The sequence below is a fragment of the Mustela nigripes genome, chromosome 4 (genome assembly GCF_022355385.1).
Source record: "Mustela nigripes isolate SB6536 chromosome 4, MUSNIG.SB6536, whole genome shotgun sequence".
NCBI classification, from domain to species: domain Eukaryota; kingdom Metazoa; phylum Chordata; class Mammalia; order Carnivora; family Mustelidae; genus Mustela; species Mustela nigripes.
Window position 1 is genome coordinate 51,964,307 of NC_081560.1, and position 12,535 is coordinate 51,976,841.

At 40.8% G+C, this 12,535-nt stretch overlaps 1 protein-coding gene across 1 annotated transcript in view; it reads left to right on the top strand.

Moving 5' to 3' along the window:
• The window catches only part of IGF2BP3 (insulin like growth factor 2 mRNA binding protein 3), a 147,852-nt gene that overhangs the window by 128,059 nt on the left and 7,258 nt on the right, over positions 1-12,535 (top strand). The window contains exon 9 of the mRNA XM_059397520.1: positions 10,973-11,089. Within this exon, the coding sequence (XP_059253503.1) occupies positions 10,973-11,089 (117 nt within the window). The remainder of the gene's footprint in view (positions 1-10,972; positions 11,090-12,535) is intronic.

The window sequence follows — 12,535 nt, forward strand, 5'->3', positions numbered from 1 at the left end:
AGTAATACTTTGGAAAGCACTCTGGCTGACTCCAGTGTGGAGGTAGCCAAGGTTAACAACTGCTGCTCTGTTTGTTAACTGGTTAAGAACCTGTGTTTCTCCTTGGACTCACATGAATCAGAATCTCTGTGGGAGCAGATGGAAGCTCAGAAATTGGTGACTTTTGTAAAGGTCAGCAGGAGTCCCTTGTTACCCATTCATTGTCAAATTACTGTTCTGCAAGGAGTGCTTACTATTCTGTGGAAGGTGGACTTAAATGTTGGAAAAATATCAAGGGTAATGCACAGTAGACAATACTTGGGATAAGCATAAATATATACCACTCAGGTATGTCACTCTTTCTAGCTTGTTTGTGCTTTATTTTAAAGTGTGGGCAGGGGGTGCCTGAGTGGATTGGTCAGTTAAATGTCCAACTCTTGACTTGGGCTCAGATCATCATCATAGGGTCAGGAGATCAAGCCCCGCCTCGGGCTCCAGGCTGGTCGTAGAGCCCACTTAAGATTCTCTCCCTAGGCTCGCCCACCCCACCCCACCCCACCCCACTTGCAGGCTTTCTCTGATTCTTTAAAAACAACAACAACAACAAAAACCAGACAAACAAAAACCTGGTCAAAAACTTCCCTCCTTTCCTCTGGATCACCTATGATTACAATCCACAAATACCAGGCCAGAAATGTCTGTGGGATGCTGCCATATGTCTGTTTTCATGCCTTTAAATATACGTTGGCATGCTGTGTCTATCAGGATTAGCTTTGGCTGGGTGTTACAGGGAAAAAAAATTGGTTTAAATGAGTTTTCCTTCTTCATCAAGAGAGGTGAAGGGTAGACAATCCAAGGCTGGGGGTGGTGGTGCTGCATCATCTAGGACAGGTGCTCCTGTTGGCTTAGTTAGCATGCTGCCTCCCAGACCAGGATGACTGCTCAAGCTCCAGCCATTGAGTCTGATTCCAGCCAGCAAGGATGAAGGATAAAAAATCAGCACCCACCTCCTATATGGACACTACCTGACCATAGCTTTTTACACTTCCACGGGTTAGTCATGTTTGCCAGAACATAACATCGGGTACATCTGCTACAAGAGAAGCTGGGAAGCAGTGTCTGTAACCGTAGAGATGAGTAACCCTGCCCCACTGGATTTTGTGATATTACCTGCAAATATAGCCTGCGAGGGTGCAGGTGAGCTTTTAAGTCCTCTCAAAAACGAAACAAACAAAAAAAAACCCCGTCTCTCCTGCCCCCCACCTCACCCCCCGCGCTGCCCAAAAAAACAGCCCAGAATAATCTAAGTCGATTCTGGAGGAGAAAATGGGATCTTTCAGATTCTATCCTGCAGATTATTTTCATATCGAAACAAAGGGGAAAACACCATTTTCACAGAATGTATTATGTTTCTGGATACTAGTTAGAATGAATTCTACTTCCAAATAGCTATGAGGTAATTTCCTGATTTATTGTTTTAGGGGAACAATTCTATGACAAGTTTTGTTTTAGTATAGAACTCTTTGGGGAAATACTAGGTTGGAATGGCTTTGCCTTCACTCTGTATTATTAGACTTGGTTCTTTGTCTAAACTCAGATCACTAATACTATTAAGTCTATCTACTGGTCACCACTTTTTGAAACACAAACTTGTTTTTAAAGGCAATAATTAAATTTGTCAAAGCTTGATCCATTTTCTTTCTTACCATTTCTTTTTATGTTCCTTTTTTTCCCCCCCTGGCTTCACTTTTCTTCTTGCTGAAGAACCTAGTATTGTAGGTCTTTGAGGGTCTGTGATGCCATTTATTGAAAAACTGGGTTAGAGGAGTAAAGGTTGGCTGGTACCTGCCCTCAGCACGCGAGGACGCTCCTCCGCCACGGCCTGGCGTCTACAGCTGCTGAGGAGAAGCTTGCTGGTCCTTAGAAGCTCTCACAGGGAAGTCGGTTACTCATTAAGGTTGACTCTTTAATCTTTGATGCCCTGTGGGTTAGCAGTGGATCTCTTTTACTTTAAGTGTATATTGCCTGGTAAGAAGTAGGTTTTGATGACTCAATGTTTCAAAGACTCGACTCTCTTTTTATGTATTGCTTCCTCTTTCTTTTAGAGTTGTTTCATTTTTTTACTCCTGTTTTCTCACTGCTGTTTTGTAACATGAAAGGGGAATTGATGCACCTTGACTTTGGATAAATCCTTTGCTTCTGTTCTATTCCAGAACTTTGCTCACCCTCCCACCACACTCCCTCAATGTATTCTAACTGGAACCTGCCAGGTGGATTTTTTTTCTGATAGAGCCAGAGTCGGTTCTTCTAGCAGACAAAAAGTCTCTAGTTCCTTCCTAGCAGCTGGCTCATGCAGTACTTAATTGGCAGACTTTGAGTTTAGAAATGACAAGAAACGCTCCTTTCAAAAATGCTCGAACAGTAGGGAAGAGGCCATTGGCAGTTCCTGAACAGAGCAAGAGCTGAAGTTGGCATGGCCCAGGACAGCATCCATAGCTGAATGTTATTTCCTGGCGTTGGGGTTGGCAGGAGTTAGCTCAAGTGCTGTTGTCTTCATAATTTTGATAGCATCTTTGGAATCTTCCCAGAAGTCTCCAGAACAATAGTGTGGTCTGAAAATTGCAAAGTTTCTGTTTATCGAAGAGGCAAGAAAGATGAACGTTTTCTTTGGTTTTTAGCTAGTTGAGGGTGCTCTTTAAGAAACAATATTTTATGAGTTGAAAGGGATTTTTGAATCTATTCTCTTAGCCTTACTACTTAGGATTTCTTATTATAGGTACAGCTCTTTTGTCAGAAAAAAAAATCAAAGTAAATAACTTACTGTATACACTAGTACCTCTAGGAGGCCTTGGTTACTTAGCTATGGGGAGAAATTTTCAGTGCCGCCTTTTTTTTTTTTGAAGACTTCAGTATTCTGTTCAGGTCATGAAGTTGAGTAAACTTAATTTCAGTTCCAGACCAAAATCCATTAAAACAAAACAAAACAAAGCAAAAATCCCCAATGCTATCTGTTGTACAAACCAAAGGGAAACACTGGCGTCTTTCCAGGTTCCTGAAGGCTGGTCTTACTAGCTGGCAGGCTTGCCTCCATGCCTTTGTGATGTCTTAGGTTCTGTTCCCCACAAAGGAAATACACTTAACCTTACTGTTTGCTCATTCTTGTATCTCCTCATGATAGATGATTAGGAATTACTCGTTGGCAGACTTCACCAGTTATGCAAACTTTCAGTTGAGCAGCTTTGTTCTTATGTTATTTCAAGCTATAACATAGAGTCTGCCAAGAAGTCCAAAGGGGGTTTTGCCAATAGGCATCTGGCAGAAATCCACTGGGAAGCTGCTTGGGTCATGTGACTATCCTTCACCTGAAGGTTTAGGAAGAAAGGTTCAGGATAATGAAGCTGAACATTAACTTAAACGCAGAGAATGTGTAACAAGGAAGGGTAATGCTGATGAGTTTTTTTTTTCAAGCTTGATCTCTGAGACTTGAAGTCACAGGTGCAAGAGGCTTATCATAACCCATTGTTCTGGCTTCTTAGTTTTATAAGTAAGAATTATCTACATATCCACATCCTGGAAACAGGGCTTACTATGCAGAACTCTACACAACAGTAATTTGTACCACAGCGCCAGTTTAATGACTGTCAAATAGGCAGGATAATAATGTGAGGTGCCTTATATTCCCAGAGGAAAGGTTCCTTTAAAAGGAACTTACAGTCAGGGGGCATCTGGGTGGCTCAGTGGGTTAAGCCTCTGCCTTTGGCTCAGGTCATGATCCCAGGATCCTGGGATCAAGCCCCACATGGGGCTCTCTGCTCAGCAGGGAGCCTGCTTACCCCCATCTCTCTGCCTACTTGTGATCTCTGTCAAAAAAAAAAAGTAACGGTCAGGGAGGTGCTCGGTGGATGTGGAATTGGCGTGAAGGGAATTGGGTGGTGTTCAGAAATGTCTTCATCAAGCCTCAGACATCTGATGAGTCAACTTTTTATTAAGGTGCTGTTGCCAGGGGCACGCCTCACTGCCCATCAGCGCGGTACCTCCTCTTGGTACGCTTAGTTTGCTTCTGACACTGCTTTTTCTGTCGGATGGGCTCGGTTGGTCCTGTTTTTATCCCAGCACAGAAGAGTTTTCTGTCTGTATACGGATTTTTTATGTCTTCACCCCTTTTTTCTGTTAAAACTTGGTCCTTTTGGTCCTCTTCTACTGACCACCCCTACTTTTTCAAAACCTCACACAACTTTTAAGTTTGTTTTTAGTCTTCGTATTGGGTGTGTTGACTCCGGCTTGAGTCCCACCCTCAAAACGCAACAAAAAAAAGCACTGATGGCCTTTCGTCACTGTGTCAGAAAGATTATTTGGCTTTTGATCAGCTTTTGTGGCAGGAGCCTAGGTTTGAGCTTTTCTCCTGGGAGAGTTGTCTTCAGCATCTTCTAGGCCAGGACACATGCCCACACTGTGCCTGCGAGTCTCTGCAGCTTTTGCTCCAAGGATGCCTGTTAACATTACTCCTCTGAAGACAGAAGTTGCTCTCTGGGATCAGTCCCGGGAAAAGTGTTTTTTACTAAGCAAATGGATAGTTTTTCTCTTCCAGGCATACTCAATTATGCGGCTGATTTTCTTTTTTTAAATCAGCTGCTAGGAAGCTTAGAGCCAAGTGTGTACAAGAACAGCATTCCTGGCTTCATCTTTTATATTCAGGTCCCTATGCTCTTATTTCTTCACCTCCTTTGTTTTACTTCTAGATTATATGTATTTTCTAAGCAGCCTAAAATTTTTCTGGTGCAGGGCCCAGAAAACAAATAATTACACAGTCGTGGCAAAATACAACGGGCACATCTGAGCGAATTATACACTGGGTTTCGTCTGATCATTAAAAAGGTCTTTATCATGTCAGGCCAAAAACAAAAGTATATTACTCAGAAGAACATGGTATAGATGTTCTCAGTGAGATAAAATACTTAGATCCTATCTTTACTTTTAAAAAGTTAATATTAATGTATCAATTTTACCATAAGGACCAGAATGACAAATTTTTATTGAGCACAATTTATGGTCAATGTCTGAATTAATTCAGTTATTAAAATAGGAAAGGTCCCCTGGAATAAGTGGTACATGGTCATTGCAGAACACACTGGCAGGCTGTGAGATATGGTGCTTTGCATACAGAGGCACTATTCTTAGCACTGGGAAATACTAAAGAACGAGTAACTAATGTTACTCGTTTAGTGTTTTAGTGAATAGCAGCAGAAGTGACTTGGCCAAGTGGTGCAGGGCAGGGCCCTATCACAGCTCTCATAGCAGAGAGTTCAGTGGCAAGTCAAACCCTCTTTTGGAGTATTTGTTCTCAGAGGGCTGGTATAGAGAGGCAGGGGGGCTTCATGTATTTGACGGCTGTATTGAGACCTGTGGTGTCGTACTATGTCCTGGGAAACGTCAGAAATACCAAGTTGTCAAGAAAGTAGTACAGCTCTGTGTACATATGTTGAAGAAACAATCCAATGGTTTTCCTCGGTAATATTTCCTGGAGTTGAATTTGAGGTTCACTCTTAACAGGAAATAGGATGTACCTCCTGGGGGTTACAGGTCAGTGAAGAGACTTGGAAAGAAGAGCACAGTTCAGATGATTTTCATTTGTAGAAAACTTGGCATGGGGGTCTAGAATCCTCTGTTGCTTTCTGTTTTGTAAGTGTGAAAGGCGTGGTTCAAAATAGGATTTCCCCCTTTAATATATTCGTTGGCCATAAAACACATGTATTAGTGTGAGAATTTGGAAATAACTGTCAACGGTAAATGTTAATACTCTGATCTGGCATTTGTGTTACATAAGATCTTGGAAGTATTTATATAGGAGCCTAAGATTTATGTTTAGAGATTTGACTGCAGTGTTACAGAAATCAGTAAAAAAATAGGGAAACCAAACTTTCTGCAGATCTTGAAAATAGTTCCTTCAGATACAACAAAATAATTGTCAGGTAAAGATGAAGGACTTGTGTGAAGGTTTTTTTTGACAACTTTTGCATGACATGGTTATTTTATTCTCACAGCAGAAACAAACATTGAGAATCTAAGTTATAAAGTACCTTAAATATGCCTAAGACAGGTGTGTGCAAATGAGACAACAAACCTGTTGCTGTCGGATCCCTGTTCTGTTGGAGCATCATCTTGTTTTTGGTGTCATTCAATTGAACTGTTCTTTTTTTTTTTTTTTTTTTTTTTTAATTTACTTATTTGACAGAGATCCACAAGTAGGCAGAGAGGGGCGCCTGGGTGGCTCAGTGGGTTGGGGCCTCTGCCTTCGGCTCGGGTCATGGTCCCAGGGTCCTGGAATCCAGCCCCACGTTGGGCTCTCTCTTCAGCAGGGAGCCTGCTTCCCTTCCTCTCTCTCTGCTTGCCCCTCTGTCTACTTGTGATCTCCGTCTGTCAAAAAAAATAAATAAAATCTTTAAAGCACACACACACACACACACACACACACACACACACACACACTAAGTGCTAAGAAAGACAAATCTATCTAGTTGGAGTTGTTGAAATTATGGTTATATTGCATGGGTTTGTGCAGATGAATGTGTTCTTACAATTTGGCTCTCTGCTCAGCGGGGAGCCTGATTCCTCCTCTCTCTCTGCCTGCTTGTGATCTCTGTCAAGTAAATAAATAAAAAAATCTAAAAAAAAAAAATTCTTTAAAAAACAAGTAGGCAGAGAGGCAGGCAGAGAGAGAGGAAGGGAAGCAGCCTGCTGAACAGAGAGCACAATGCAGGGCTCGAACCCAGGACCCTGAGATCATGACCGAGCCAAAGGCAGAGGCTTAACCCACTAAGCCACCCAGGCGCCCCAATTAAACTATTCTTAAAGTTTCTTTAAGGTTTTTTGAGGCATAATTGACATACAACATTGGTTTCAGGAGTACAATGTAATCATTTGGTATTTGTTGCGATTGCAAAATGATCACCCCAAGAAGTCAACATCCATTACCATAGTGATTTTTTTCCCTTGTGATAAGAGCTTGTAAGATTTAAAAAAAAAAAAAAAAAAGAAAAAGAAAAAAAAGCTTGTAAGATCTCTCCTAAACTTCAGATATGCAGTATAGTATTAACTATAGTCATCAAGCTATATATTATATTCCTGTGACTTATTATATAGCTGGAAGTTTGTGCCATTTGACCCCCATTACATCATTCTTAATCTTTAGTTATCCCTTTTCTTCAAAATAAGGCATTTTTCTTTTAAAGATTATTTATTTATTTATTTGACAGGCAGGGATCACAAGTAGGCAGAGAGGCAGGCAGAGAGAGAGGGGGAAGCAGGCTCCCCGCTGAGCAGAGAAGCCCCATGTGGGGCTCAATTCCAGGACCCTGGGATCATGACCTGAGCCGAAGGTATAGTCTTTAACCCACTGAACCACCAGGTGCCCCAAAGCATTTTTTTTTTTTTTAAGTTGGCTCTACACCTAATGTGGGACTTGCACTCACACCTGAGATCAAGACCTGAGATTGAGTTGGATGCTGTGCCACCTGAGCCCTTCGGTGCCCCCAAATAAATAAATTTTAGTGGACTACCTCTGATGCCATTTTTTGCACATTGATGATCAAAGGCTTAAGCTTTTGCCAACAATATGTGGGAAATTTCTTTTGCCTGAGGAAGTCCTACCAAGGTAGATAGAAGACTGATAGTGCCAGGGAAGGCAGCACTCCTCATGTGGGAGTTCTGTTGGGCTGTTACGTGGGTTCTGTTTTTGGTTTTGTTTTGGGATTTTTTGGTTTTTGTGGTTTTTTGATCTGTTTGTTTTGAGAGCCAGCAAGCTCCAGGGGGTAAGGGGAGAGGAAGAAAGACAAGCAGACTGCCTGCTGAGCAGAGAACCCTATGTGGGCCTGGATCCCAAGACCCTGAGTTTATATCCTGAGCTGAAGTCACTTGCTTAACTGATTGAGCCATCCAGGTGCCCCTGGGCTGTTCTTAGGAATCACTTCTGCATCTCTGTATTATAAAGCACATACATACCTATTGGAAGCAGGGTATGTCCTTTTTTTTTGTTTTAAGTAAACATGGTTTAAGAGAGAGAGATGTCCAGTTCTGAATGCTCGCTGCACCACTAGTCAGTATGTGACCATGTACAAGTCCCTTACTCTGTTTCTTCCAGTTTTCTCTTTATAAGATGGAAATGTTGTTTCTCTTGTTTGTATGGACTGTGAGATCTAGATGAGGTGATGCACCTCACAGAGAAAACACAAACTCTCACCACACAGGACTCCTGTATACCACTGCTCCCCGATCATAGGTACCTCCTCCTTAAACCTGAATTTTGACCTCAGCATGCTTTTTACCCATCTCCCACTATGCTAAACACAAAGGTAACACCCACACATTCCATGAATGTCTCAACTGGGATTCCACCATTCTGTGTGAACAGAGTGGGAAACTTTTTGTATAACTTGATGATTATTAATTTTAAACGTCCAGAATCTTTGACTCAAGCAGTTTTACTAAGAATTTATATAGTAGAGGTACTTGTACAAGGGCACAATTTTTTGTATAAAGATTTGATGGCAGCATTACATGAATTGGTTGAAAACTGTTAAACACACATGCTCCTGCATGGAGAGGAGACAGCACTGGTGAGTCTAGCTGGAGGAATGCCCTGTTTGACGGGATGAGGCAGGGCCATATGAATGACATTGGGAAGAGATCTAAGCTGTATCCTTACAGTAAAAAAAGAAAAAATGTTATTTGTAACATGTTACCATTAATTTACTATTTTGGTTTATTAAATCCATTTCCCCCCATGAAATAGGTCTGCCTGTCCTTACCTAGTTTCTTTTCTACTGGGTTTGGTAATTCTTCTTGAGCATTTTGCCTGGAAGAATTTATACTTATTTGGGCCTGGTGCTTTATTTAGGTGATTAGTTGATTATAGAGGTAACAGTTGCTTAGGTCAACGTAAATTTCTCTGATTGATTTTTGGTAACTCCTACTAGACAGATTTTTGACACTTTCAGATTTATTGACGTATGTTTTTACATTTCCCTTTTCTCATTTCAATTTCTTATCTGTTACATAGACAAAAAGGTTTTCCTTTAAAGAACCAGCCCAGCGCTCTTGTTACTTCTTTTTGTTACTTCTAGAATATTTACTAATTCATTCTTTAAAAAAAATCTTTGCTTCAGAGGAAAGAAACTATAGACCATTAAGAAAAATTCCTACCAGATAGTGTGAGTAAACAGTGTTCTGTGGTGCAACGGCCTTCTGGTGTGTGTTGAGGGGCAAGTGGAATGGCTGATTCATCCAGACGTGAGTTTCTGCTGTTGAGCAGCATGTTCCCCATAGATCCGTGGTACCGAGTCCTCTGTGCTCTCTGCTTGCACTCTGGGCTTAATGGGGAGAAGATGGAGCTGCTAATGCCCCTGGAAATTGGTGTGTTGTGAGAGTGGTAGTCATTTGGTGGACCAACATTAGGTAGCACATAGTTTGTTTTCATATCCAGTAAAAATGAATGGGCCCAGTGCTGCTGTTTCTTTTTATTAAGATTTTCAGAAACTGCTTAAAATGATCATTTTCTCAAGATTTTCCTAGTTCCTGGGATGCTTGAAAGCAAAATTGTTGACATGTTTGAGACTTTACAAATTTGTAGATTGGTAAATGAGGAATTAGACTGAAGCTGTTTCATGGCTCTGTGTGAACAGACTACTTGAGGGACCAACTTGAGTACTTGGAATTTACAGTATCCTCCGTAACAGGAATGTAAGAAGTAATGTAATGTAAGAAGGCTCGAGAGTGTTTCTTACCAAGTAGTTAATGTGTACATTTCTGACTGCAATAGATTTTCTAATATCTCTATAAATCTTAATTGGTAGGTGTACTTTAAAAAAAAACAACAAAACAAACTACTGCATATTAAGTTAGTGTATTCAATGTAGTTCACCTTAAAATAGCTCTTTAAAAAAGTCTTAGAAAATAAAAAATATTTCTTGGAATAAATTTCTTAGAATTGACTTCTCCTTGGATACATGTTTAAATGTTGTTAGAAATTAAGCAAGTATTGGAGTGCCTAGGTAGCTCAGTCAGTTAAGCATCTGATTTCAGCTCGGGTTTGATCTCAGGGTTGTAAGTATGGGCCCCACATGGGGCTCCACAGTAGACAAGGAGCCTACTTAAAAAGTAAGCAAGTATTAATGTATGAACATGTGAACTGCTTCTGCATTTTAGAAACTATAGCTCACCAGTAAGATCACTAAATCTTGGTTTAGCCTTTTTCTTTTTTTTTTTTTTTTTAAAAACCCAGTGTTCTCTGGTGTGTGTTTGTTCACCCTACAGGAGTGACCACTTAAAGGGAGATGACTCAGGAAGGACATAGTTGGCTTGAAGTGGAAAGTTGAGAAGTATACAGATAAAATCCATTTTTGAAAAATCTTTGAGTTAGTCTTCAAAATGTTTTCCAATTTTTCCATGTGTTAAGTGGCAAAGGAAGGGCAGAGATGGGAGGAATAATAACTATATGGGAAAGAATCCTAGGGCTTTTTGCCACTAAAGTGATATATCAACCTGTCCTTTGCTTGGGTGTGGTTGTGTACTGAACAGTGACAGTAAGGTTTTACACGATTCAGTCCTATATAATGAGAGACTCGGGAATTCTTCCTTTTGAGAAGAGTTCATCAGGTGTTTACAAAGCAAAACCTACATGGCTATGGTGTAGACTTGGGTCCTTGGATACATTGTTGATGTGTGGCCCACAACTTCATTTGTTTGTCAGGAATCTAAACTTTGTGACTTTGACTTACCTTTTAAATCTGTAGATCAGGGACATCCTAAGGTCGAAGAAAATTGGTGTAAAGTAACCTTTTAAATAAAGTCAGATGTCTTCAGAAGGAACAGATGTTCTCAACTTCAGGTTAACTCTTGTCAGCTTCCTAATATTTCTACTGTATGAGTGCCCCCATCCCTCTGCCAATGGTAACAGCCTACTTTTACCAAATACACGTATGTCCTGTCTTTCCAACAGCAATCAGAAACGGAGACTGTCCATCTGTTTATCCCAGCCCTATCTGTTGGCGCCATTATCGGCAAGCAGGGACAGCACATCAAGCAGCTCTCTCGCTTTGCAGGAGCTTCTATTAAGGTACTGTTCTGCCGACTGTGGCTCTTAGTGCTTTACTGACAGTAAGTTACAGGAACATGAGTCATCCTGCCACTTCATAATCGAACTGAATATGGCACTCTATCCTGGGGCTACATAGGGTGTGGCTATGATGGAAAGCCCCCAACTACAGCTTCAACAAAGTTGACTTTCAGAAAAACGTATTCTGGAGGTAAGTAGTCCAGTGCTGGTGTGGTAGTTTTGGTCGACTAAGTCCCTGGACCTATGTTCTAGCTCATTTTCCCCAGGCTTTGGTCCCTCCTGGTCCCACGTGACAGTGTTCTGTGCTCTCACGAGTCTGTGGTCCAGCCAGCTGGAGGACACTAAGAATCTTCCTCTTAGAGAGTTTTCTTATTAGCTGCCATAGAATATTTTTATCTCTATTTCACTGCTCAGAAACCACATCACAATGCCAGACATAGTTGAAAGAGCCAAGAGGGGAATGTTAGAGCTAAATACTTTATTATTATGGAAAGTGGGATAACAAATATCAGAGGCCACCAACTGGATAACTGTACTCTGAAGATTCTGTATTTTCATACGCTGAAAAGCAATTTAGTAAGAGTGCATTGTGTTTTAAGCTATGTACAAATTGATAATGGCTTAATACAGTGACAGTTTTCTTTAGGAAAGCATCAGTCCAGTGGGGTGGTTTTTTGGTTGTTGTTAATATTTTATAAAATTTTTTATTTAAAGGAATACAGTATGGGGCCCCTGTGTGGCTCAGTCCATTGAGCTTCTGACTCTTGATTTCAGCTCAGGTCATGGTCTCAGGATCCTGGGATGGAGCCCCGTGTAGGGCTCCATGTTCAGTGGGGAGTCTGGTTCTCTCCTCTGCATGTGCACTTTAATAAATAAATGAATCTCTAAATAAAATCTTTTAAAAAATAGTACATAAAAAAGTTGCACGCAAATCTTTATAGTATCTTTATTTCCAGCTGTCCCCCAATGGGAAGCAGCACATATGGGCAATGGGCAAGTTGATAAAACTGTGGTCCCTCTATACAGAAGATATTAAGAACAAACTATTGATAGGTACAGGTTGGTCGGATCTCGTGTTGCATGCTAAGGGAAAGAAATAAGACCCAAAGGCTATATACTCTCTGATCCATTTATATTTAAAATCTGAAGGCAGAAATACAGGGATAGAAAAAACATTCAGTAATTGCTAGGAATTGGAAGTGGAGAGGCTTGAATACAGAGACATAGCAGGAAGAATTGTCGACAGTGACTGAGCTACTATTTTGATTGTGGTAGTGGTTATCTGCCAATGCATTTGTTACCAAAGAGTGAATGCTACTGTATGTAAATTAGTTAATAAAGATGCAAAACACAGAAATCGGTTTCATATGGTCTCTTGTAGCAAAAGATAACAAAACACATGAACAGGAAATACAGCCAAGATAAATAGGTAACGGAAAAAGAGAT